This window comes from Lissotriton helveticus, chromosome 7, assembly GCF_964261635.1.
Source record: "Lissotriton helveticus chromosome 7, aLisHel1.1, whole genome shotgun sequence".
In the NCBI taxonomy this organism is placed as follows: domain Eukaryota; kingdom Metazoa; phylum Chordata; class Amphibia; order Caudata; family Salamandridae; genus Lissotriton; species Lissotriton helveticus.
This window is the reverse complement of record NC_136068.1, coordinates 841,252,086-841,277,957: the sequence shown is the minus strand read 5'-3', so window position 1 is coordinate 841,277,957 and position 25,872 is coordinate 841,252,086. Positions and strand designations below refer to the sequence as shown.

The window sequence follows — 25,872 nt, the reverse complement described above, 5'->3', positions numbered from 1 at the left end:
AGGGAAGCCGGTTCTCGTCGTGCTGGAGCAGTCTTGATCCGAAGGAGAGACTGGCAACAAACCGCGATGCTTGGTTGGTGCCTGCTGCTGCAGGGTGACTACTCCTTAGTCACAAGGGAGAATCTTGGGAAGAAGTCTTGAGTTCCTTTCGTGGAAAGTAGTTTCAGGATTCAAAGATGATCTGATTTGGAAGGGGGCCAGGTCCTACCTTTATCCTGCAAAAAGGGGCTGGCACGTGACTAAGTCCTGCCCTATGGGTGGGACTAGGAGGGGGGTGGTTACACCCCTCTCCTTTGGCGGGCTTTCCCCAGGCCAGGGGCTGGAGTGCCCCTGGAACTGGTTTCAGCCGGCCTATGCACAGTGAGCACCGGGGTGCCACTTGCAGTCACCTTCCTCTAAAGCCCTGCCTACCTAGGATACACAAAATCCTGTCTGGGACGGTGCCGGCACCGCCCCTGGCAGGAAACCCTTTGTCCTTGCCTCCTTGGCTGGGAGGACTCCCAGCAGCAGGAGGGCAGACTTGTGTCTCGGTGACAGCATCCATTTTGTGGATGCTAAGGCTCTGTCTGACTTTAACCGGGGTTACAGGTTACATACATGTCGTGTCCCTCTAGAAGGGTGGAATGCTAACCCCGTCGCCAGAATTGGCGAGGGGTTAGTATTCCAATTCGTATGACACCTTACTCGACATGTTTTGATAAAGCGATACCAGAGTTGGCATATAACCGCGAGGATTATAATGCACTTAAGAGTATATGGTATGCGATATCATGGAAACGGTTAAGGGATGGATCCCGAAAGCCGCAGACAGGCTCAGCTCATGCCAGAGCACCATCTCACACGATTCCAAGCACCATGCCTTCAGGATTGTCAAGGCCTGCCATAGGAGTGACTGATAGGAGATCTGTGTGCCCATTTAGGTTTAGATATAGGAATGCTATATCTACAGCAGAGGGTGAGTACACCACTCTGCCCCAGCTGTCAAGCAGCCAGTTGTGTCTGATTTAGTTAGTCAGCCCAGGGGTGGCATAATACATGCTGCAGCCCCTGGGAGACTTCTGGGTGCACCTCAGCCCTGGGTACAGGGACTTGAGAGGGCCCAGTGCCAATTCAGTACCTGAGTACAATTTGGAGTAGAGAGAACAGCTAGGCTGTGGGTCTGATTAGCAGGCCCACAGCCAGGGAAAGTCGTAAACCAGTGAAGCAAAAAGCAAAAATCTGGGTGATCATAGGATTGCAGACCCTACTCTCCTACACCGTGCTCATCCTTAACCCAACCACCACAATTAAGGACAAACCGCTACGAAGTCTATGCACAGCATAGTGATTCCAGAAAAATTCACGCTGCAAAATGTATAGTTTACCTGTCAGTGTAGTTTTGCAGCTTGAAGTCTTTCTGGATTCACTAGCGATTCCCACCCTCCTCCGCCAGAAAGATGAGACCGGAGGAAAGGAGGATTTAATTGCAATCATAACTAAATGGATCAACAAAGGAAGATAACACAAGACAAGAAAAAAGAATCCGAAGATGGCTACCAAAGGTGGGAGCTTCCGCCGGAAGCGTGTCAACGTCACGAAGGACACCAAATGGTGGGATGACGCCCACCTGGGCCACGGACGAAATACTAGAATTCCGGACCCAACCGCTATATGGCGGGATAATGCACAGCATAGTAAATCCAGAAAGTCTTCAAGCTGCAAAACTACTCCTACAAGTAAGAAACTATACTTTTTGTCCCATAGGACTGCATTGACTGCTTTCTTGTGAGAATTGCCTAAGTGTTATGCTGGTTTGTATGAAACCTTAAACTGCATGCGTACGGAAACTGATTTACTTACCGTTAATCTAGGAATTGTCCCAGTGTGAAATTTATACATATCACAACGAGTACAAAAAGTAACTTGAAAAGTATTTCAGACTGTTTTATAAACAAATGCCTTTAACCAATCCAATTGCATTTAACTGCATTCAACTTCATAACTTTTGCAAATTATTATACTTGCCTGTACCAGACCTGGCTTGGTTCTAGAAAAAAAACACAACTAAATTTTATACAAACAAATTGGTCTGAGTTCATTTTTTGAGTGTGAAATCATTTCTTGCCTGAGGGTGTACAGTAAATGCTTAACACTACCCTCTGATAAAGCCATACTGCTTGCCCACACTACCACAAATAGAGTAAGGTATTATCTACTTTTACTTCTGCCTACCTTTGGGGTTCCACTGGACTCTGTGCACACGAGATCCTACTTTGAAATAGTATATACAGAGCCAGCTTCCTGTAGTTAGTACAAACGTATTTATCACTGGCTTTTAAATCAATTTCAGAGGTATGGCCTCCGCTTTCTATTTTAATGTGCATGGACATTTGTGGTAATTTCATTATAAATAAGAAAACATTACTGTCCTGTAGTCCTGGCTGTTCCACCGTGTTACTTCTGAATTAATTCGAATTCCTCCTTCCTGAAGACTAGAAACTGACGTGATCATTTTTTTCTTCTTTTTTTTTTAAAGAAAGGGTATGTTGGAAAGAATAGATATAAATGCCTTTTGTTTAAAAAACAATTGACATTCCAATGTTCAGAGATCCATACAATAACAGTAAAGTAACTTTTCTTTGCCAGCAAATGCGCTTACTTGTTGTAAATGTAATTTTTTTTTTCCAATAGGTGTGGAGCATGTAGTACCCAAGACTGGATTTTACTGTAAACTTTGTTCATTGTTCTACACAACGGAAGATGTAGCTAAAGTAACTCATTGCAGCAGCCTGCATCATTATCAGAAATTGAAGGTAAATAAAAAAATTACAAAATGCTGATTTATATTGAACACTTCTGAGGACTTAACTCAAATTCTTTGGAGAAAGATGAATTTGCAGAGTGTATAATTCAGTGCCAGCATTTAGTGTTTGCTGGGTGTTAGTGTGTGCCTTATGAACATAATATGGTAAAAGAAATACATTTACTTAACTCCTTTAGAGGTTTTTTTCTTGTATATGTCTATTTTACTTGTATAGAATGTCTTGGTTTCTGAGCACATTTTTATTATGCAACCTATTGTGTATATCCACATGCTTGCCTTGAGCCGTTAAGTGATTGGGTCCACAAATATGTGAGTGTCTGCCAGAGGCAGGATTTCTGTCGCACATGAGCAACAAAGCCCTTATGTGTATGTAGGAAAGTGCCCCTTTTGCATGGTTACCCTCCACTTTTTTCCTGATATCTGATGCACTTTGACTGTTCTCAGGGTCCCTGCCAATCGGGTTCCCAGTGCCTGTGTTCATTCCCGAAACTACAGGTTCGAGGCATATGAGCTGCAGATTGTACACTTGGCATTAGATCGCCACCTGGTGTTGGGCTCGGATGACTGCATGTTGTTGTCGTCTTGGAAGAAGTCTTTGTAGTCACAAGATAGGTGACTCCTCCCTTGGACGATAGTGCGCATGGGCATCAGCTCCATCCTCAGATTTTTTTCCGCCACTGGGTTCGGATGAAAGTTTTCCGCTTCGGCTAGAAACACACTTTCCCAGCACTTCGAAACACAAAAAAAAAAACTTCCCCAAACTAATTTCGATACAGACTAACATAGTCTTGACTCCATCAGCTCGAATCCGGTCGTCGACGCGGGCTGTTGGGCCTATCCACGCCGTGAGGCCTACACCTCTTGGAAAGGACGCCATTCAAGAGATGCCCCGGATGTGGAGCAAAGTTTCCACGCAGTGACCACCACGAGCTCTGCAAGCTCTGCTTATTGCCAGAACACGACGAATCCAGCTGTACAACCTGCGCGTCCTTTCGATCCAAGAAAACCATCAGAGATCGGAGGGCCCGTCAACACGACATGCAGAGATCAGCTCCAGAACTGGTGGATATCTTCAAGGACTTTACTCTGGTCTCATAAGAAGATTCCGATCTCCAAATCGTATCTGAGGCAGACGACTCAAATGACTCCATACCATCGGATCAGCGCGTGAGTACTACTTACCCTGCACCACACACAGCACCCAGACCGAAGGCAAAGGTCAACACTCCGCCTCCGGGGCCCAGTCGCGAGCGAAAAACCACTTCGACAGCCCCGCCATCGAGCCCGGCTCCGAAGTAACTAAGTCTTCTGGTAGCTCGGTACCGAGCAAGCCGCACGTGCCGATCCCACCAGCTCCCTCGGCACCGAAAGAAGTCTCTGCTCCGAAACAGTCGACTTGTAAAGACAAGGGTACGAAGCCAGCGTCCGACTCCTCGAAGCCAACGAGACCAGCTTCCACTCCGAAGATACCGTCTTTGGTGCCGAAAACCGATAAGGCCTGATTACGACGCGTCAAAGCCCTCGAAACAGCCTACGACACCGAAAACACCTTCGGTGCCGAAAACTGCGCCAAAGGACACTGTAACAAGTCCTAAGGCTAAAGACAAGCAGCAGCCTCGTCTGGTACCAAAAAAATCTGCGCCGACAAAGGTTCCACAAGGAAAAGAACTTTATCAGCCAGATCCTCTGCATAAGATCTACATTGACCCAAAAACAGGTAGTGTGTCCACTACACCACACAAGAAAAGGAAGGCAGATGAAACATCCACACCTGTGGTTCCTGCTAAGAAGGACTCTGCCACATCCCCTATGCACCCTTCACCTATACTTCCTTCTCCTTCATCTCCTGCTCCTCTTAACAATTCACCAGAGATATCTCCTTCACATTCTCCTCCTTTATCCTCACACTCACCTCAAAATGATGAGGAGTATAGTTTAGGAAGAGGGATAGACACAGATGAGCCTTTCCCTTTCCCTATAGATGATTAACTGGGAGTACCCAAACCCACAGGATACACCAGATATTCCGGACCCACAGTCATACCCATCAAAACCTTCTCTCCCAGAGGATACTATTGGCTTTGGGCACCTATTGAACAGAGCTGCCATTTACCATGGGGTCACTATGCATTCTGATGAGGTAGAGGAAGATTTTCTATTAGACTTATTTAAACAATCGCAAAGATCTGTTCAAATTCTTCCTATGATCAGAGGGGTCATTAAACATGCTCCAGAAAGTTTTAAAGACCCTGTACGTACTAGGATTTTGAACCCTAGGATTAAGAAAAAATATAGGCCTGCACCTGCAGATCCAACCTACATTAAAGGACAACTACCATTAGATTCACTAGTTGTGTCAAATGCTAGGAAGAGAGCAAACTCACAAACTTAAGGCGAGGCACCCCTACCGGACAAACTATCCAAGGTCATAGATGCCTCAGGCAAAAGAATAGCTGCGCAAGTTACCAAATTATGGCGTATAGCTAATACACAAGCCCTCCTTTCCCGATATGATAGGGCTCATTATGTTCAGTTAGAGTAACCACTAGAACATCTACCTGACCAATATAAAACACAGGCAAATGATCTTATACAAGAAGGCAAGCTTATTTCTAATGCCTCAATCAAGTGCGCACTAGATGTAGCAGATACTGCATCTAGAGCTGTAAATACTAGTGTCGTACTTCGAAGACATGTGTGGCTACGCATTTCAGAGTTAAACAGGAAGTACAAACTACCATTTTAAATCAACCATTTAATCAAAACAAATTATTTGGACCAGAAGTAGATAACAATTGAAAAAATGAAGGATACAGACACTGCCAAATCTATGGGAGCTTTACAGTCCACACAAACTAGAGGTTCCTTTCGTCGCCCCTTCTATAGAGGGGGCTCCAAACAAACTGGTGCAGACAATAAAACGTCCTTCAAATCCAACACACAAACATCCTCTAACGAGGGATATTTTAGAGGAGGATATAGAGGGAATAACAACAAAGGAAGAGGTCGGGGTAACAGTAATCAAACCTCTTTCGCCACAAAACAGTGACTTCCCTCTGCTCCCCCAACAGCATTCCACTCCTGTGGGGGGCAGATTAACGCAATTCCTGCCTGTCTGGAACTCCATCACAACAGACAGGTGGGTAAGACCAATTATCCAGTATGGCTACTGCCTAGAACTTACACCAACCCCTCCACACATACGGCCCAGGCAACGTCCAATGTCTACAGAACACCTTACTCTGCTCAAACAAGTTCTGTCACTTCTACAAAATGGCGCAATACAAATAGTTCCTTTACAAGAACAGGTGTTTACTCACTGTATTTTCTAATTCCCAAGAAGTACGGGACACTAAGACCAATTCTCGACCTCAGGCCCCTCAATCATTACATACAATCAGATCATTTTCATATCATCACTTTACATCAAGTGCTCCCACTGATGCAACAATTCGATTTCCTCAACACTAGACCTGAAGGACGCCTACTTCCACATTCCTATACATCCTGCTCACAGAAAGTATCTAAGGTTTGTACTGGAAGGACAACATTATCAGTTCAAGGTCCTTCCATTCGGAGTGACAACGGCACCACGAGTATTCACAAAGTGCCTAGCAGTAGTAGCAGCACATCTCAGGAGACAACAAATACATTTCTTCCCTTATCTAGACGATTGGCTCATAAAAGCGAAGTCATTCAATCAGTGTGTTCAACACACACATCGGACAATTCAAACATTGCACGACTTAGGGTTCATAATCAACTACACCAAGTCGCACCTGCAGCCCTCTCACATACATCAGTATCTAGGGGCTACAATAAACAAGTCTACGGCTCTAGCGTATCCCAGTCCAGCAAGGATACAGAGCATTCAAGCATTAGTTACAGCCGTTCAGCAGCAACAATCTCTGCAAGCCAAAGTGTTCATGAGACTAATAGGCATGATGGCATCTTACATCTTCTTAGTACCATATCAAGACTACAGATGCGTCCGTTACAGGAATGTCTAGCACATGGGTACTCGCAAACTTTCTCTCGGGGCCAAATTTACAGTGTGGTTTGTGGCCAAGGGCCGCACTGGTGGTGGCGGGGTCAGGGGGAGAGGGGGCGTAGCTAGAGCAAAAAAACTGTGACCATGAAGTTGAACACTGGACCCTGCTGCGGACGCTTAGTCCACTGAGCCACCAGACCCGGCATACACACCTCTTTCTCTGTCTCCCTCCCCCTCTGTCTCCCTCCCCCTCTGTCTCCCTCCCCCTCTGTCTCCCTCCCCCTCTGTCTCCCTCCCCCTCTGTCTCCCTCCCCCTCTGTCTCCCTCCCCCACCCTCTGCCTCCCTCCCCCACCCTCTGCCTCCCTCCCTCACCCTCTGCCTCCCTCCCTCACCCTCTGTCTCCCTCCCTCACCCTCTGTCTCCCTCCCTCACCCTCTGTCTCCCTCCCTCACCCTCTGTCTCCCTCCCTCACCCTCTGTCTCCCTCCCTCACCCTCTGTCTCCCTCCCTCACCCTCTGTCTCCCTCCCTCACCCTCTGTCTCCCTCCCTCACCCTCTGTCTCCCTCCCTCACCCTCTGTCTCCCTCCCTCACCCTCTGTCTCCCTCCCTCACCCTCTGTCTCCCTCCCTCACCCTCTGTCTCCCTCCCTCACCCTCTGTCTCCCTCCCTCACCCTCTCACACCCTGCTGTCCTCTGTGTCTCCTTCACCCACTCACACCCTGCTGTCCTCTGTCTCCCTCCCTCTCACACCCTGCCTGTGTGGCTGCCCACCCAGCTTCCCGGGCGCACACAGCTGCACATGAGTACTTCACAGGTCTTTAAAAGACCACTTGATTGTTAATTTGATGTGTTTCACGTTTTCTTAGCGCCCCTGCTGCTTCACTCTGACTAACGCTGGATTCGCCGGCCCCCATAGAGCAGAGTCTGTTTGGTGACACTTTAAAAAATAAATTAAAAAAACACCGGTACGTTCTCTGCAATGTCCGCGGGCCGCCAAGGAAGGCTTGCCGGGCCGTACTATGAGTACCCGTGGTCTAGCACAACAGTGGAACCAGACTCAAGGTCAATTAACAGACCTGGTGTTGGTAGACAGCCGCACACATCGCTCTCTGCAGTGGTGGAACACCAAAAACTAGGGCGGCCGTTCCTTGAACCTGTTCCACAACTAGTGCTCACAGCAGACGCATCCCTCACAAGATGGGTAGCCCATCTTATACATCATACAACTCAAGGATAATGGAACAGTCAACAAAAATTGTTCCATATCAACCATCTAGAGCTGCTAGCAATATTCTTAGCACTCAAAACTTTCCAAGTACTAGTACAGAACAAAGCTGTCTTGATCCGCCCGAACAGGACAGCCATGCATTATATACAAAAACAGGGGGGGGGGACACTCTCTACAACTGTCCCAGCTCGCACAGAACATTTGGAGATGGGCCATTCCACAGAACATATACCTGTTGGCAGAGCACCTTCCAGGAGTTCACAATCAGATAGCAGATCTGTTGAGTCGGCAGACACAACAAATTCACGAATGGGAACTACATCCGCAGGTTCTTCAACCATTCTTTCACAAGTGGAGTCATCCAGACATAGATCTGTTCGCCACACACAAATGCAAAATGCCCAACCTTCGCCGCCAGGTTTCCACACCCGCTGTCCAAGGGCAATGCGATGTGGATGAACTGGTCAGGCAGATTTGCGTACGCTTTTCCGCCACTACCACTAATACCATTAGTAGTAAGCAAGCTCAGATAGCATTCTCTCAAACTAATCCTAGTAGCTCCCACATGGGCACGTCAACCGTGGTTCACCACACTGCTAGAACTATCTCTAGTTCCACACCAAAAGCTATGACTGAGTTCATCCCTGCTGACGCAGAACCATGGAGACATTCAACATTCAGACCCAAATCAACTGAATTTGGTGATCTGGCTCCTGAAGTCTTAGAGTTTGGTAATCTTAATCTACCACCAGACTGTATGAACATTATTAAAGAGGCCAGGAGACCTAATACCAGAGCTTGTTATGCTGCTAAATGGAAAAGATTTGCCATTTATTGCAACAATAACCAAATTGATCCCGAATATCATTTGTTACCTTTTACATTTACAAAGGTGTAACTTGGCATATTCATCCATATGCCTGCACCTTGCAGCAATTGCAGCACATTTACAAAATAGACAACATCTGTCTCTTTTCAGAGTGCCTGCAAGTAAAGCATTTATGGAAAGATTAAAAAGAATTATCCCTCCCAGGTTGCCACCTTCTCCAGTATGGAACCAAACGTTGTTCTTACAAGACTACTCCAGTATGGAACCTAAACGTTGTTCTTACAAGACTAATGGGAGCCTTTTGAGCCTTTACATAAATGTGAACTGCAATTCCTACGTGGAAAACAGCTTTCCTTATTGCCATTACCTCTTAGAAGAGTAAGTGAAATACAAGCATTTACAATACAAGAACCATTTTTACAACTACATCGTAACAAAGTGGTTTTAAGAACTAATCCAAAATTCCTTCCCAAAGTCGTAACTCTATTTCATTTAAACCAATCTGTAGAGTTACCTGTGTTTTTTAAAAACCCAGACTCTGGCAGAAAGGGCTCTACACACATTAGATGTTAAAAGATCTCTTCTCTACTGTATAGATGGGACTAAGTCTTTTAGGAAAACAAAACTGTGTCTTTCTCTCCACCTCATAAAGGCAACCCCATCTCTAAAGGTGGGATTGCAAGGTGGATTGTAAAATGTATACAAATATGCTATCAAAAAGCTAAACTTACATTAACAGTTCCTCCTAGAGCGCACTCAACACGCAAACTAGGAGCCTCTATGGCTTTCCTAGGAAACCTCCCCCTAGAGGACATATGCAAAGCAGCAACATGGTCTACAACACACACCTTCACTAAACACTACTGTGTTGATGTGCAAGCCAAGCAGCAAGCTGCAGTAGGCCAAGCTGTCCTTAAAACTCTTTCAAACCACTGCAACAGATACAGGTGACCACCGCTAGGGGAGACACTGCTGCACAATCGATGCTAAGTGTACAATCTGGAGCACATATGCCTCGAACGTAAAATGCTACTTACCAGTATGCATCTGTTCTTGGCATGTAGAGCTGCAGAGTTGTACACGCCCTCCCGCCTCCCCGGGACCTGCATCTGTTCCAGTTTTATCTTACTTAGATGCACACGCATGGACATCTTTTTTTCTTTACTTCTACTAACTCCATCATTTCCTATCATGGCGAAAAACAATCTAAGGATGGAGCCGATGCCCATGCGCACAATCGTCCAAGGGAGGAGTCCCCCATCTCGTGACTACAAAGACTTCTTCCAAGATGACAAAAACATGCAATCATCTGCGCCCAACACCAGGTGGCGATCTAATGCTAAGTGTACAACTCTGCAGCTCTACATGCCAAGAACAGATGCATACTGGTAAGTAGCATTTTCCTTTTTCACAATTGGCACACCTTTGGTTCACATAGAAATCCCTTGCAAAAGATACCAGTGGTACCTAGGGACTTGAGACCAGAGAGGGTCAGTGCAGTCCACTTCTACGAAGGGGAATGGGTCTCACACATGAACACTTACAAACACCTACTCTAAGGCAACACAGCACCTTTTCACCAAGGGAGCCTGCCCTCACAACACAAGTGTTTACCACAACAACAAAGGGCAAGTTAGCTTCTGTAGTAGGGGATCTCTGTGTATAGTCATAATCTAGTGAATAGTCCCACCCATGTGCGTGGACCCCGGAGCAATAAAAAATAATCTCTTAAATTGTCAAAACATGCAGAACTGCACAGACACTTAAGAGAGAATTTAAAGACAGATAATGCAGCCTATATCCACAGGCTACACTGTCCAGTACTTCAACTAGAAATTCCACCAAAATCCACAAACAGCACAACCTGTCCAGATTTCTCTACAGAGAAAAAAACCTTGCCTTTAACAGCAAAACCCTCTGGAATGATAGGAAGAAATGGACAGACAAGCCCCATAGGCTGCCATTATGTGGCTCAGAACAGGATACTGTGCCTTTAAGAGAACTTTCCAGAAGTCTCTCAGTATCCCAGAATGCACTGCAGGTCCCTTTTACTTTCAGTTCTTTTTTCCGGCTCCTGCAAGCAGGACCCTGGAGCATTGAGCTCTTTTCAAGGGTTTAATTGGTGATTTTTCACTTTTTTCAAGTTTTTTTGAGTGCTTTTCTTGAAGTACTTTGGTGTTTCTTCCTTGTGTGTCTCTTGGTGCGCACTCTATTTGTCAATATGCCTGCATTGTTTGACAAATGCCCAGAGTGCTCGAGGAAGGCCAAGTCTGACCCACACGAGGTGTGTATCATCTGCCTTCCCTCATCTCATGTCCCAGAAGAGTGTGACATCTGCCAGGGCTTCTCTAGCAGAACCCTGAGAGATAGGATGAAGATCAGGCTCCGGAAGACAGAAGACTGAAGGTGCAAAGTGGGTCTGGAAGGGCTTCCTCTGCCCATGCTGATGCCTCTGGGGGGCTCCCCAGGGGCAGGAAGACCAGCAAACGTCCCCATTCTCCGTCGGTGTCGATTGCACCGACTACGGCGTCGAGAGGGATGACTACAGTCTGTTCCCCGTCTCCCCAGGGCTCCGGGTTGAAGCGGAGTCGAGGGAACTGAATAGACCGCCGTCGAGATCACCGGTGACTATTTCGTCGGCGTCGAGTAATCGATGTCGAGAGGTGGCCCGGCGTAGGCGCTCGCCGTCGGCGAAGAGGAGGTCGTCGTCGAGGAGGACGTCAAAGTCACACAGGCGTTCGGCGTTGAGGCGAAGGTCGTCGTCGAGGCGAAGGCGTTCGCCGTCAAGGAGGAGGAGACTCTCGCCGACGCTCGCCGTCGGGTCGACGTTCTTCGACGCCAAAGAGGCGCAGAAGGAGTTCTGGCGCCAGGAGTCAGTCTAGCCGGCGGCAGGTGCCGATAGGGGATTCTCCATCGCCCCAGCCTAGAAAAGAAGGCAGATCACCGGGCTCCGTGTACTCTGAAGTGTATACGCCTTCTAGGCCGAAGTCGGTTACGCCCCCTCCCCCCTTGCCCAGGGGACCACCTCCGCGGGCTCCCACCCCGCCTCCACTACCGCCTCAACCTCTACCTCAACCTCAGCTACCGGCTGACAGGCCTCCTCCGGTTCCTCCGAGGACGGCTTCGCTGCCTCGATATCAGACGCCCCCTTTCGGGGATCCTTCGGCCGAGGGCCCCTGCCGGGCCAAAGTCGCCCACTCCTGTGAGGCCGGCGGAGCGCCCGAAGCCAAGGAAGTCGCGATCTCGCTCCGGTCGGATGGGGAGATTGCGGAGTCGTCGCAGGTCCTCAACGAGATCAAGACGGCGTCACAGGAGGCGAAGATCACGGTCCTGCACGGACTCTTCCGGGACCAGAACCTACTCACTGACTGTCGGAATCCCCAGGGACGAGACTATCTCCGGTGGACGACATCAGCATGTGAGAAGTTGGCCTGATATGCAGTGCTCACTATTCTAGTGATCACTATGTATCAGTCCAAACAACCCTTATTGATTGGTTGTAAGTCAACCTTATAGACCAGCTATCCTAGTAGCATGGATACGAGCAGTCTAAGGCTAAGACTCTAGAGGGCGTGTTAAGCCAGCTGTTTTGCCATCACATTACCCCTTGAACACCAAGTGAAAGGACACCACACAAGTTGTTATGAAAATAAATGTATATTTATTTCTGACAAGTCTACCCTGAACTCTTTATGAGTCAGGGAGCTAAGCACAATACAAAACTCTTGAGAAAATACTTTAAGTCGCACAATTTACACAAATGCCCTAGGGGCACGAAAAACCATATACACAGTAAGTGGAATGCGAACTTGCTAGCAGGTAAGTAATACGTTTCTAGACTCAGGAATCGCTAGGCCTACAATTCTAAACACTGGGATTAGATGCAGGAGGCCTGTGGACGTCGTGTGCAGAGTGGGAACTCTCACGCGTAAGGCGGGAAAAAGTCTATGGAGGCTAGCAGTTGCAAAGTTACTGTTCTCGGGCGAACCCGACTAGGTGGGTCGAAAACAAGAGTGGATCCGAACACTTAGGGTGTTGGACTATGCTGGAGCACCGGAGTACTCAGGTTACCTAGCCCAGGGGCTGCGGCTGCATAGGGTTGAAGTTGCGTCGGAAACCCTCGTTGAAGATCCAGGAGCCTGAAGAAAGAGTTGCTGGCAGGCGGCCAGTGAAGAGAGTTCGTGGAGATCCAAGCCTGGATCAGGAAAGAAGAAGACCTGAAAGCAGAGGGGACCAAGTTCTTAATCACTAGCCAGTGATTAGATGGGCACCAGGGTGGCACCGGACGAAGTCACCTCGACCAGGTGAGTGGGCGCTGCTGGGCTCTGCAGTCTCTCGGACCAGGAGGCGTTGTCGGCGACCAGGATGGAGGTTCGAGCTGTCCCACGAAGGTCTCTGCTGTCGACGTCGCTGGACCCAGGATTGGGGCAACAAGTCTTGGCAATTGCAAGGCCCACGCGGTGGACCTAAAATGGCGTCTTGAGTGGACCAGGAGGGTCCAGGGTGCTCCTCTGTTGGAGGGGAGCAAGGGCTAGTCTGGAGCAACCAGACCAGCAGTAGTTGTCGTCGTGGAGCGTCGTCAAGGGGTCACTAGCCAACGGGCAAGTGACCTGGACAACGCGGTTGGCAGCAAAGAGCAGAAGGGCCCCACGCAGATCTCGTGGATGCAGGGGGGCTGAACTTCGGTGCTGGAGCTGCTCAGGGTCGGGGCTTCTCTTACCCCGAAGCACTCAGTCGAGGGTCACTCGGGAGTCGTGCTGGACAAGCGTCGTGCAGTTCTGAAGATGGCCGGTCCCTCGAGGTCTCGTCACACCCACGGATCACAGCTGGGCTGATGTAGGTTGAGGTCAGAGGTGCCAGGGAAGCCGGTTTTCGTCGTGCTGGAGCAGTCTTGATCCGATGGAGAGACTGGCAACAAACCGCGATGCTTGGTTGGTGCCTGCTGCTGCAGGGTGACTACTCCTTAGTCACAAGGGAGAATCTTGGGAAGAAGTCTTGAGTTCCTTTCGTGGAAAGTAGTTTCAGGATTCAAAGATTATCTAATTTGGAAGGGGGGCCAGTTCCTACCTTTATCCTGCAAAAAGGGGCTGGCACGCGACTAAGTCCTGCCATATGGGTGGGACTAGGAGGGGGGTGGTTACACCCCTCTCCTTTGGCAGGCTTTCCCCAGGCCAGGGGCTGGAGTGCCCCTGGAACTGGTTCCAGCCGGCCTATGCACAGTGAGCACCGGGGTGCCACTTGCAGTCACCTTCCTCTAAAGCCCTGCCTACCTAGAATACACAAAATCCTGTCTGGGACGGTGCTGGCACCGCCCCTGGCAGGAAACCCTTTGTTCTTGCCTCCTGGGCTGGGAGGACTCCCAGCAGCAGGAGGGCAGACTTGTGTCTCGGTGGCAGCATCCATTTTGTGGAGCTAAGGCTCTGTCTAACTTTAACCGGGGTTACAGGTTACATACATGTCGTGTCCCTCTAGAAGGGTGGAATGCTAACCCCGTCGCCAGAATTGGCGAGGGGTTAGTATTCCAATTCGTATGGCACCTTACTCGACATGTTTTGATAAAGCGATACCAGAGTTGGCATATAACCGCGAGGATTATAATGCACTTAAGAGTATATGGTATGCGATATCATGGAAACGGCTAAGGGATGGATCCCGAAAGACGCAGACAGGCTCAGCTCATGCCAGAGCACTATCTCACACGATTCCAAGCACTCTGCCTTCAGGATTGTTAAGGCCTGCCATAGGAGTGACTGATAGGAGATCTGTGTGTCAATTTTTAGGGTTAGATATAGGTATACTATATCTAAAGCAAAGGGTGATTACACCACCTTGCCCCAGCTGTCGTGCAGCCAGTTGTGTCAGATCTGGATGGCCAGCCAGGGGTGGCATAATACATGCTGCAGCCCCTGGTAGGCCCTGGTTACACCTATGCCCTGGGTACCTAAGGTACACTGTACAGGGACTGATAAGGTGACTCAGTATCCAATTAGATATGTACCTAGGGTACATGGAATCCATTTTACAGAGAGAGCAGTAGGCCTGGGGTCCTGAATAGCAGGGCCCCAGGTCAACTAAGTCAGAAAACCAGCAAAACACCAGGCAAAAAGTTGGGGGCAACCATAGTCAGGGATCTACCTTCCTACACAGCACATAACAGGATGTTCTCCTGAGGGGTGCAGCTAAGTTGGGTATCATCGTGACGGTGCCTACTCCCACGACATCCGTGATTTTCGAGACACTGCATAAAAAAACACCTGTCTCGACCTTTACTGCCTCTAGTGCCAGGACTGGTAGTGCCCGCAGAGGAGTTGTTTCTCACCCCTGCAGTGACTAAGGCCGTTCCCTCCCGGCTCCTTAAGAAGTACAGGGCCCCGGATTCTGATTTCTTCGGATGGATCCGACTCCGGACTCTGTCATAGTGACGGCGGCTAGGAAGCAACATGCCACCTCCCCGTCTTCTACTGTACCTCCTGATAAGGAGAGCCGATGGATCGACTCTGCAGGCAGAAAGGTCTGTGGGACGGCCTCTACTGCGATGAAGGCGGCCAGTGCTGCGGCTTTGCTAAGGCGATACGATCGTGCCCTATGGGAGTCCCTCCAGCAGTTCGCTGAGTTCCTTCCCCGAGAGAAAAAGGAGGACTTTCAAGAGATCCTGAAGGAGGGGATGCTGGTGTCGAACCAGCTCATCAGCGCGGCTGCTGATAGGTCTCTTCTGGCGGCACATGGGTACTGTCATGGTGTCAACCAGCGACGCCACGCTTGGCTTCGAATTACATCGCTCAAGCCGGAAGCTCAGCAGCGGGTGGCCAATCTGCCTTTCTCGGGGGAGACCCTGTTTGGCAAGCATGCGGATGACGAAATGGCCCGCATGAAGGCGGAGGCCGAGAACCGAACGGTGGTCGGGTTGGAGAAGCCCAAGGAGAAGACCTGCCGCCCATTCCAGAGACTGTGTGGGGCAGAGGGGGTGGACAGACTTCGGGACAGCAGCAACAGCAGCAGCAGTTCCGGAAGCCCTTCCAGAAGCGCCAGAAGGGCAGAGGCGGCCAGCAGTCCGCAGCAGCGAACAAGTCTCGACCCTGAGCGGTTACTTCCCCCTACATCCGTTACCCACTCCGGTGGGAGGAAGCGTTCAATTTTTTCTGGCAGAGTGGAGAATAATTATTCAGGACAAGTGGGTGCTGAATATTGTTTGCAATGGACAGTCTTCGGTTCACCAGCCCGCCTCCATCAATTCCACCGGTCAGCTCGCAGTTTCAACTGCGCGAGCTCCAGGCGGAGGCCGATATCCTGTTAAGGAAAAGGGCGATAGACGTACCTCTGTCTCAAAGAGGAAGAGGTCTGTACTTCCGGTTCTTTCTGGTTCACAAGAACGAGTTCAGGCCCATTCTGGATTTGCGACAAGCAAACCAATGGATTCGCAGAGAGAAGTTTTGCAGCGTGAATCTTTCTGGATTCACTATGCTGTGCATTATTCCGCGGTCTAGTGGTTTGGTCCGGAATCGTAGTCTTTTCTTTTTTTTTTTTTTTTTTTTTTTTGTAGCCCAGGTAGGCGTCGACGTCCCACCTTTTGGTGTCCTTCCTGTGACGTCGGCATGCTTCCTGCGCAAGCTCCCACCCTTGGGCGCCATCTTCAGATTCTTTTTTCCGCCGTTGGGTCTGGATCGTTCCCGAGAGGGCTCCAGAGATCAGGAGAGAAGAGAAGCAAAACTCTTTGAGAAGACTAAGGAAGACTACACCATCGAAAGGACGACGAAGAAAGAAACAATTTCGACGTCCAGAGGAGAATGCGCAATCAGGGGGCCTCCTGAACGGAAGACATGAACAACACACCATTCAAATTCTGCCGCAACTGCCACCACAAGTACGCGCAAAAGGACCAACACCCAGTCTGTAACCTCTGCCTGCCGGTCGACCACGAAAGCAAGGACTGCAACGCCTGCTCCGCATTCACGCCGAAGACCCTTCGAGTGAGAGAGAGGCAAAGAATAGCAAACCACACCATGCAGGGCCAACCACCGTCCCTTCGAGACCTGGGGCTCTCGACCGACGAGGAGGATTACGCCGTCGAAGACATCGGCTACACGGTCGCAGAGACCGATAATAAGAAGACTACAGAAAAGGTAGGAGACTCGATGCCCCAAAAAGGCCCGAAAGACTCTCGACAGTCTGCCCAAGACTCTCGAAAAAACGAGGGCAAGACCCCGAAAGCGCTGACGCGAAATTTTCGGCGTCCAGTTACTTCCAGGCCCAGCGGACCCTCACAGAAGGGCTCCCTGGCGCCGAGGGAAGGCGACCAGCCAAAGTCGTCAAAGCGTCCAAGAAAAGGAGCGTTCAATTCCGAAAACAACTTCGAAGTCGACGACAGACGCAAGACCAGTCTCGCCGCCGAAACCAGTCTCGACGCCATCTTGCACGGCAAAGAAAGCAGCACAACCACTCGACGCCGACCAGGCGGCGGAGATGGAGAGAAAGAAGAGGAGACTCGAGGCAGAGATGGAGAACATCCTGCAGCGAAAAAGATTTCGACGAAAAAATTTTATCTTACACAATTCCGTCGAGGCCCAAGTCACCGGTAGTACAGTTGGTCGAGGAAGAAGAGGAAGACTTCGAGGTCGAAGCAACGCCAGAGAGCTTGGAAGATCTGGCGTATCAGGAAGATGATACCCCCTATTACGAAGAGGAGGGAGATGACGACCAGAGAGGGTACCAAGAATCGACATACTCTGATACACAGGAGGGAGAGTGGCAGGACATCGAAGCGGGGAGTCCAGAAGAGGGAGTAGACCAATATCCAGCGAGGCCCTCGCCGCCTGACGACATCGGCCTTTATAACGAATGCATCAAGAACGCAGCAATAGCGTTCAGAGTCAAGCTCGAAGAAGAGGTGCCGAAAGGGGATTTCCTAGTAGACACACTACTCCCAATGCACACTAGGAACCAGTACTTGCCAATGCTTAAAAGCATCAAAGGACAAGGAAGAGAGGCATTCAAGGAGCCCGCTACTTGTAAACCCGTCACGCCAAGGACGGAGAAAAAATACAAACTCTCCTCAAAGGACCCACCCTACATACAGGGAACGGTTACTGCTGACTATCATTACTGCAACAGCAAGGAAAAGGGCCAATGTTCCAACTACTTCAGGTCCACCCCCAGACAAAGAGAGCAGAGTGATGGACCTAACAGGAAGAAAAATCGAAAGGAATGCCGCTCTGCACTGGCGCATGGCTAATTCCAACGCACTGCTCAACAGACACCATTACCAAATAATGAAGGAACTGGGACAGTTGGTGAAACACCTCCCTCAGGAATACCAAAACGAGGCATCTATTGCCACGCTACCAGTACCCGCAAGATTTTCCCTGATGAAGGTGCATGGTGCACCGAAATGCATTGGAATTCTATAAATATGCTCAATATGAAAAAATCGTTTGGAACATGTGATTAAAAACATATCCAGATGAACTGAATAAACTGAACTTTGATGCAATGATACACGAATCTTATAGTGAAATCATTCAATTTAATCTTTTGCTGAATATCGTTCAGCCCCAATACCTGTGCCAAGGGTGAGAGGCCTATGGATCAATGGGTCTGCTACACTTTGAAATATCAACATAGGGGCCAATCCTTTCGCGGGAGGGCAAGTGGATGTGGAAACAGGAGGGGTGGACAGCAAACCACCTCCAAGTGACTCGGCCACATTGATAGTGCACACCCTTCCAAAAACTCCGAGGGTGGAGCACAAAAACAAACAAGCATTGGAAATGCAATAGGTCTCGCACCATTAGAGTTAGTGCTTTTAGAATTGTTTATGGGTTTTTTTTGTAAATGTTTAGCATTTTTGTTTCCTGTAGCCTATGCTAAAGAATTACAAATAAAAAAAGCCATAAACCTTTCTAAAAGCTCTAACTGAAATGGTCTGAGACCTATTGCACTGTGTGAGGGTGAGGGGTTGAGGGTGAGTGAGGGTGAGGGTGAGGGGTTGAGGGTGAGGGGTTGAGGGTGAGGGGTTGAGGGTGAGGGTGAGTGAGGGTGAGTGAGGGTGAGTGAGGGTGAGTGAGGGTGAGGGTGAGGGGGTGAGGGTGAGGGTGAGGTGTTGAGGGTGAGTGAGGGTGAGGAGTTGAGGGTGAGTGAGGGGTTGAGTGAGGGTGAGGGTGAGTTAGGGTGAGGTGTTGAGGGTGAGTGAGTGTGAGGGTGAGGGGGTGAGTGAGGGTGAGTGAGGGTAAGTGAGGGTGAGGGGTTGAGGGTGGGTGAGGGTGAGTGAGTGTGAGGGGTTAAGGGTGAGTGAGGGTGAGGGTGAGACCTAAAAACGACTTGAAAAAACAAGATCACACAGAAAACCAGCTTCTACTTCAAGTTATTTGTTGGAGCCCTCACACCTCTCAGAAAGTAGGCACTCTGAACTTTTTTTAAATGTATTTTCTTTTCTTTAATGGTACACATTCGCAACTCAAAAGTGTAAAGGAGTTGATAAACCAAAGGAACAGTGAATTATATTTAATTTCGATAATTTTATGGAGATTTCATCGACCTCTGCAGCAACAGCATGTCTGTCTGCATGCGTTTGTGTTTGGGAGAGAAATAAAACGTGTCTTGCAAATCACCTGTGTACCAGGTATGCTGGAGTCTCCGAAATACGATTTATTATTAATGTTAATACATGACAACATACACAAGAAGCACCTTCTCTACATGCTACCACGCGAGAATGAGCATGTTAAACTCTGCAGAGCACACTTTGGCATGAAGCACCCGGCTGCGGTGCGGTGTACAGTCTGTCTGCAAATAACTCGGCGCTGGCAGGCAATTAGTGTGCATGAACAAGTGAAGTTTTTATCGCACCGACCACGCGCGCTGAGCTCTGAGGAACATTCCCTAAATGTGCTGATATTTTGTGAAACGGGCACATGCCAAATGCGTGATGTGTGGCGCTGCTCAGTGAGACACAACACCACAACTTAAAACCAGCAGCAGCCGAGCACCATTATCTCGCTGCTAAAATCGAGCCCGAGGCGGAAAGCGAGACTGAAGGCCGCAGCTGTGGGAAACTGCGGAGAACGAACCAAAGCACGCAAAGGTGCCTGGGGCTGGCGGACCGCGCTGCCTCGAGCGCCAGATCTACACATTGCAAGTACCCAATTGCTGCGAGAGGGGGCTGTTTAAATATAACTTTTAGATGCTGGCGCCTGAGCCTTTACCCTATACAAAATGGCGGCACCCCGCAGATTGCTCTCCTGAAGCTGGCTGCCTGATGGAGTGGAGAGCGGGCGGGCGGGCAGAGAGAGTGGCTGTGAGCTCCGGGTGCCCGTAACATCTGCTGATGTGACTGACTTTGAAGTGTTGCGCTCACTCACGTGCCAAGAAAATCTTGCAAACACTTTCCCCACCGTGCCACGGTACGTCACAGCCCTACCAAACAAACTTTAACCCCGCATTGGCTCCGAAGAAACACTTGGGATCGAGCATCTCTGAATCGAAGCAGGCCTTGGTTCCGAGGACATAAAAACAACATGGCCAAACTTCTGGACACCTGTGGGTACAAAGACACACAGACGACGTGGCTCCTCCTGTCACAGACATAGACTCACCAGTTTCGAGAAATGCGACGCGGCAGGCAGGGGAGGGGGCGGAGCGGGGGTGTGGGAGGAGTGCGGGAACAGATAGCGAGGGGAGGAGAGTAGGAGGAGGAGTAGGGGAGGCACGGCCTAGCGGCCGTGCAATCAAGAAGTGAGGGGGCGGGAGAGTAGGCAAGGCAGGCGCGAGCATCTCTGAATCGAAGCAGGCCTTGGTTCCGAGGACATAAAAACAACATGGCAAAACTTCTGGACACCTGTGGGTACAAAGACACACAGACGACGTGGCTCCTCCTGTCACAGACATAGACTCACCAGTTTCGAGAAATGCGACGCGGCAGGCAGGGGAGGGGGCGGAGCGGGGGTGTGGGAGGAGTGCGGGAACAGATAGCGAGGGGAGGAGAGTAGGAGGAGGAGTAGGGGAGGCACGGCCTAGCGGCCGTGCAATCAAGAAGTGAGGGGGCGGGAGAGTAGGCAAGGCAGGCGCGAGCATCTCTGAATCGAAGCAGGCCTTGGTTCCGAGGACATAAAAACAACATGGCAAAACTTCTGGACACCTGTGGGTACAAAGACACACAGACGACGTGGCTCCTCCTGTCACAGACATAGACTCACCAGTTTCGAGAAATGCGACGCGGCAGGCAGGGGAGGGGGCGGAGCGGGGGTGTGGGAGGAGTGCGGGAACAGACGGCGAGGGGAGGAGAGTAGGAGGAGGAGTAGGGGAGGCACGGCCTAGCGGCCGTGCAATCAAGAAGTGAGGGGGCGGGAGAGTAGGCAGGCGGCTGGGGGCATGTGCACGCGCTTTTAAGCTCAATGCACATGCGCATTGAGCTTAAAAGTCACGGGCACTGCAAGGAATCGCCACGATTCCTTGCAAGTTGGACAAAGAGTGGATAAGCCCCCATAGTCTCGCTTGCTCGATGCGCATGCGCATCGACAGGCGAGACCTAAAAACAGGAGTGTCCCGCACCGAAAAACCACGAGCACGTAACACCAGTGGGAGGAAGATTAAACCGTTTTCTCCAGGAGTGGAAGAAAATTACCACAGACAAATGGATCATCAACACAATACATTACGGGTACTGCATAGAGTTAGAAGAGACACCACCAAGCAGAAAACCAAAGTAAAGAGCACTAGCAAACAAGGAACTAGAGCTTCTTCAGAGGGAGGCAGAGGAACTGCTACTAAAGGAGGCTATCGAGCCTGTACCTCTCATGGAAAGGAACAAGGGGGTGTACTCTACGTACTTCCTAGTAGCAAAAGTAGACGAAACAATGAGACCCATCTTGGATCTAAAGTTCCTCAACAAATTCATAAAAACACAAAAATTCAAAATGACATCCCTGCAAGAAGTACTTCCACAGATTCAAACAGGGGACTTCATGGTCACCATAGACCTCAAAGATGTCTACCTGCACATCCCAATAAACAGACGGCAGAAACATCTGCTACGATTTGCAATAAAATCAAATCACTACCAATTCACAGCATTTGCCTTCGGACTAAAATCGGCACCGAGGGTATTCACAAAGTGTCTGGCAGCAGTCGCAGCGCACTTAAGAGGAAAGGGATACACGTATACCCTTACCTAGACCATTGGCTAATAAAGGCAGTCATACAGCATGTGCAAACAGCACGCTCAAATAGTGACACACACTGATGGCCCTGGGTTTCTCCATCCACTGGAAGAAATCCTCGATAAACCCAGAACAGGTAAAGATATTTCTGGGGGCAGAAATCAACACCGTGCAGGGGAAGGTGTTCCCCAGCGAGAAGAGAACGATGGCGCTGTTGAAAGAGGGGCGCCTCTACCAGAAGGGGCAAGCTCTGACAATGAGGACGGTGAGCAAAATGATGGGCATGATGACATCATAAATCCACATAGTACCAAATGTACGACTACACATGAGACCACTCCAGGAGTGGCTGCAGGACCAATGGTCACAAGCGACAGGGTGTTGGGAGAACCTAGTGGTTGTAACACACGCAGTGCACGAGGAGATATCATGGTGGAACAAAGGAAACATAACAAGGGGGAAGCTTCTAACGCCACCAACAGTGACCATTGTAGGAGAGTAGGGTCTGCAATCCTATGATCACCCAGATTTTTGCTTTTTGCTTCACTGGTTTACGACTTTCCCTGGCTGTGGGCCTGCTAATCAGACCCACAGCCTAGCTGTTCTCTCTACTCCAAATTGTACCTAGGTACTGAATTGGCACTGGGCCCTCTCAAGTCCCTGTACCCAGGGCTGAGGTGCACCCAGAAGTCTCCCAGGGGCTGCAGCATGTATTATGCCACCTCTGGGCTGACTAACTAAATCAGACACAACTGGCTGCTTGACAGCTGGGGCAGAGTGGTGTACTCACCCTCTGCTGTAGGTATAGTATTCCTATATCTAAACCTATATGGACACACAGATCTCCTATCAGTCACTCCTATGGCAGGCCTTAACAATCCTGAAGGCAGAGTACTTGGAATCGTGTGAGATGGTGCTCTGGCATGAGCTGAGCCTGTCTGCGGCTTTTGGGATCCATCCCTTAGCCGTTTCCATGATATCGCATACCATATACTCTTAAGTGCATTATAATCCTCGCGGTTATGTGCCAACTCTGGTATCGCTTTATCAAAACATGTCGAGTAAGGTGTCATACGAATTGGAATACTAACCCCTCGCCAATTCTGGCGACGGGGTTAGCATTCCACCCTTCTAGAGGGACACGACATGTATGTAACCTGTAACCCCGGTTAAAGTCAGACAGAGCCTTAGCTCCACAAAATGGATGCTGCCACCGAGACACAAGTCTGCCCTCCTGCTGCTGGGAGTCCTCCCAGCCCAGGAGGCAAGGACAAAGGGTTTCCTGCCAGGGGCGGTGCCAGCACCGTCCCAGACAGGATTTTGTGTATTCTAGGTAGGCACAGCTTTAGAGGAAGGTGACTGCAAGTGGCACCCCGGTGCTCACTGTGCATAGGCCGGCTTGAACCAGTTCCAGGGGCACTCCAGCCCCTGGCCTGGGGAAAGCCCGCCAAAGGAGAGGGGTGTAACCACCCCCTCCTAGTCCCACCCATAGGGCAGGACTTAGTCGCGTGCCAGCCCCTTTTTGCAGGATAAAGGTAGGAACTGGCCCCCTTCCAAATCAGATCATCTTTGAATCCTGAAACTACTTTCTGCAAGAAGGAACTCAAGACTCTTCTCAAGATTTCTCCCTTGTGACTAAGGAGTAGTCACCCTGCAGCAGCAGGCACCAACCAAGCATCGCGGTTTGTTGCCAGTCTCTCCTTCGGATCAAGACTGCTCCAGCACGACGAGAACCGGCTTCCCTGGCACCTCTGACCTCAACCTACATCATCAGCCCAGCTGTGATCCGTGGGTGTGACGAGACCTCGAGGGACCGGCCATCTTCAGAACTGCACGACGCTTGTCCAGCGCGACTCCCGAGTGACCCTCGACTGAGTGCTTTGGGGTAAGAGAAGCCCCGACCCTGAGCAGCTCCAGCACCGAAGTTCAGCCCCCCTGCATCCACGAGATCTGCGTGGGGCCCTTCTGCTTTTTGCTGCTCACCGCGTTGTCCAGGTCGCTTGCCCGTTGGCTAGTGGCCCTCTCACGACGCTCCACGACGACAACTACTGCTGGTCTGGTTGCTCCAGACTAGCCCTTGCTCCCCTCCAAAAGAGGAGCACCCTGGACCCTCCTGGTCCACTTAAGACGCCATTTTAGGTCCACCGCGTGGGCCTTGCATTTGCCAAGACTTGTTGCCCAATCCTGGGTCCAGCGACGTCGACAGCAAATACCTTCGTGGGACAGCTCGCACCTCCATCCTGGTCGCCGACAACGCCTCCTGGTCCGAGAGACTGCAGAGCCCAGCAGCGCCCACTCACCTGGCTGAGGTGACTTCGTCCGGTGCCATCCTGGTGCCCACTCAAATCACTGGCTAGTGATTCAGAACTTGGTCCCCTCTGCTTACAGGTTTCTTCTTCCCTGATCCAGGCTTGGATCACTCCGAACTTTCTTCACTGGCCGCCTGCCAGCAACTCTTTCTTCAGGCTCCTGGATCTTCAACGAGGGTTTCCGACGCAACTTCAACCCTATGCAGCCGCAGCCCCTGGGCTAGGTAACCTGAGTACTCCGGTGCTCCAGCATAGTCCAACACCCTAAGTGTTCGGATCCACCCTTGTTTTCGACCCACCTAGTCGGGTTCGCCCGGGAACAGTAACTTTGCAACTGCTAGCCTCCATAGACTTTTTCCCGCCTTACGCGTGAGAGTTCCCACTCTGCACACGACGTCCACAGGCCTCCTGCATCTAATCCCAGTGTTTAGAATTGTAGGCCTAGCGATTCCTAAGTCTAGAAAAGTATTACTTACCTGCTAGCAAGTTCGCATTCCACTTACTGAGTATATGGTTTTTCGTGCCCCTAGGGCATTTGTGTAAATTGTGCGACTTAAAGTATTTTCGTAAGAGTTTTGTTGTGTGCTTAGCTCCCTGACTCATAAAGAGTTCAGGGTAGACTTGTTATAAATAAATATACGTTTATTTTCATAACAACTTGTGTGGTGTCCTTTCACTTGGTGTTCAAGGGTTAATGTGATGGTAAAACAGCTGGCTTAACACGCCCTCTAGAGTCTTAGCCTTAGACTGCTCGTATCCATGCTACTAGGATAGCTGGTCTATAAGGTTGACTTACAACCAATCATCAATAAGGGTTGTTTGGACTGATACATAGTGATCACTAGAATAGTGAGCACTGCATATCAGGCCAACTTCTCACAACCATCACCACAGACGCATCCCAAAAGGGATGGGGAGCACACATGGAAAAACTCAGTGAGGATCCTGTGGACACAAACTGATGCGGTCAAACACATCAACTACCTAGAACTAAAGACCGTCCTCCTAGCTATGAAAGCTTTCCAGAAGAAGCTGTACAGTCAAACAGTATTGATCCAGACGGACAACACAATGTGATGTTCTACATAAACAAGCAGGGTGGAACACGATCAGCCCCGCTGTCAGAACTAGCACAGGAAATGTGGAATTGGGCTATACCACTAAAAATCGATCTACTGGCGATCCACCTGCCAGGAAAAGACAACGTGGAAGCAGATTTACTCAGCAGACAGACATCGGCCTCACGAATGGGAGCTAAATGCACAAGAAACAAGGAAACTGTTCGACAGGTGGGGAACCCGGCAATAGACCGGTTTTCAACACACCAGTATGCAAACTGCCAACACTTCGCATCGAGGCAACCAGGGGAAGGGTCCCTGGGAAATGCCCTATGGATAAGCTGGTCAAAGACATTTGCCTACGCCTTTCCGCCGATCCGCCTGATACACAAGGTGTGAGAAGTTGGCCTGATATGCAGTGCTCACTATTCTAGTGAACACTATGTATCAGTCCAAACAACCCTTATTGATGATTGGTTGTAAGTCAACCTGATAGACCAGC

At 49.8% G+C, this 25,872-nt stretch overlaps 1 protein-coding gene across 3 annotated transcripts in view; it reads left to right on the top strand.

Annotated features, from left to right (window-relative positions):
• The window catches only part of MATR3 (matrin 3), a 220,662-nt gene that overhangs the window by 157,986 nt on the left and 36,804 nt on the right, over positions 1-25,872 (top strand). For all 3 annotated transcript variants that reach the window (XM_078653344.1, XM_078653343.1, XM_078653345.1), the window contains one exon: positions 2,671-2,792. In XM_078653344.1, coding sequence (XP_078509470.1) covers positions 2,671-2,792 — 122 coding nt within the window. The remainder of the gene's footprint in view (positions 1-2,670; positions 2,793-25,872) is intronic.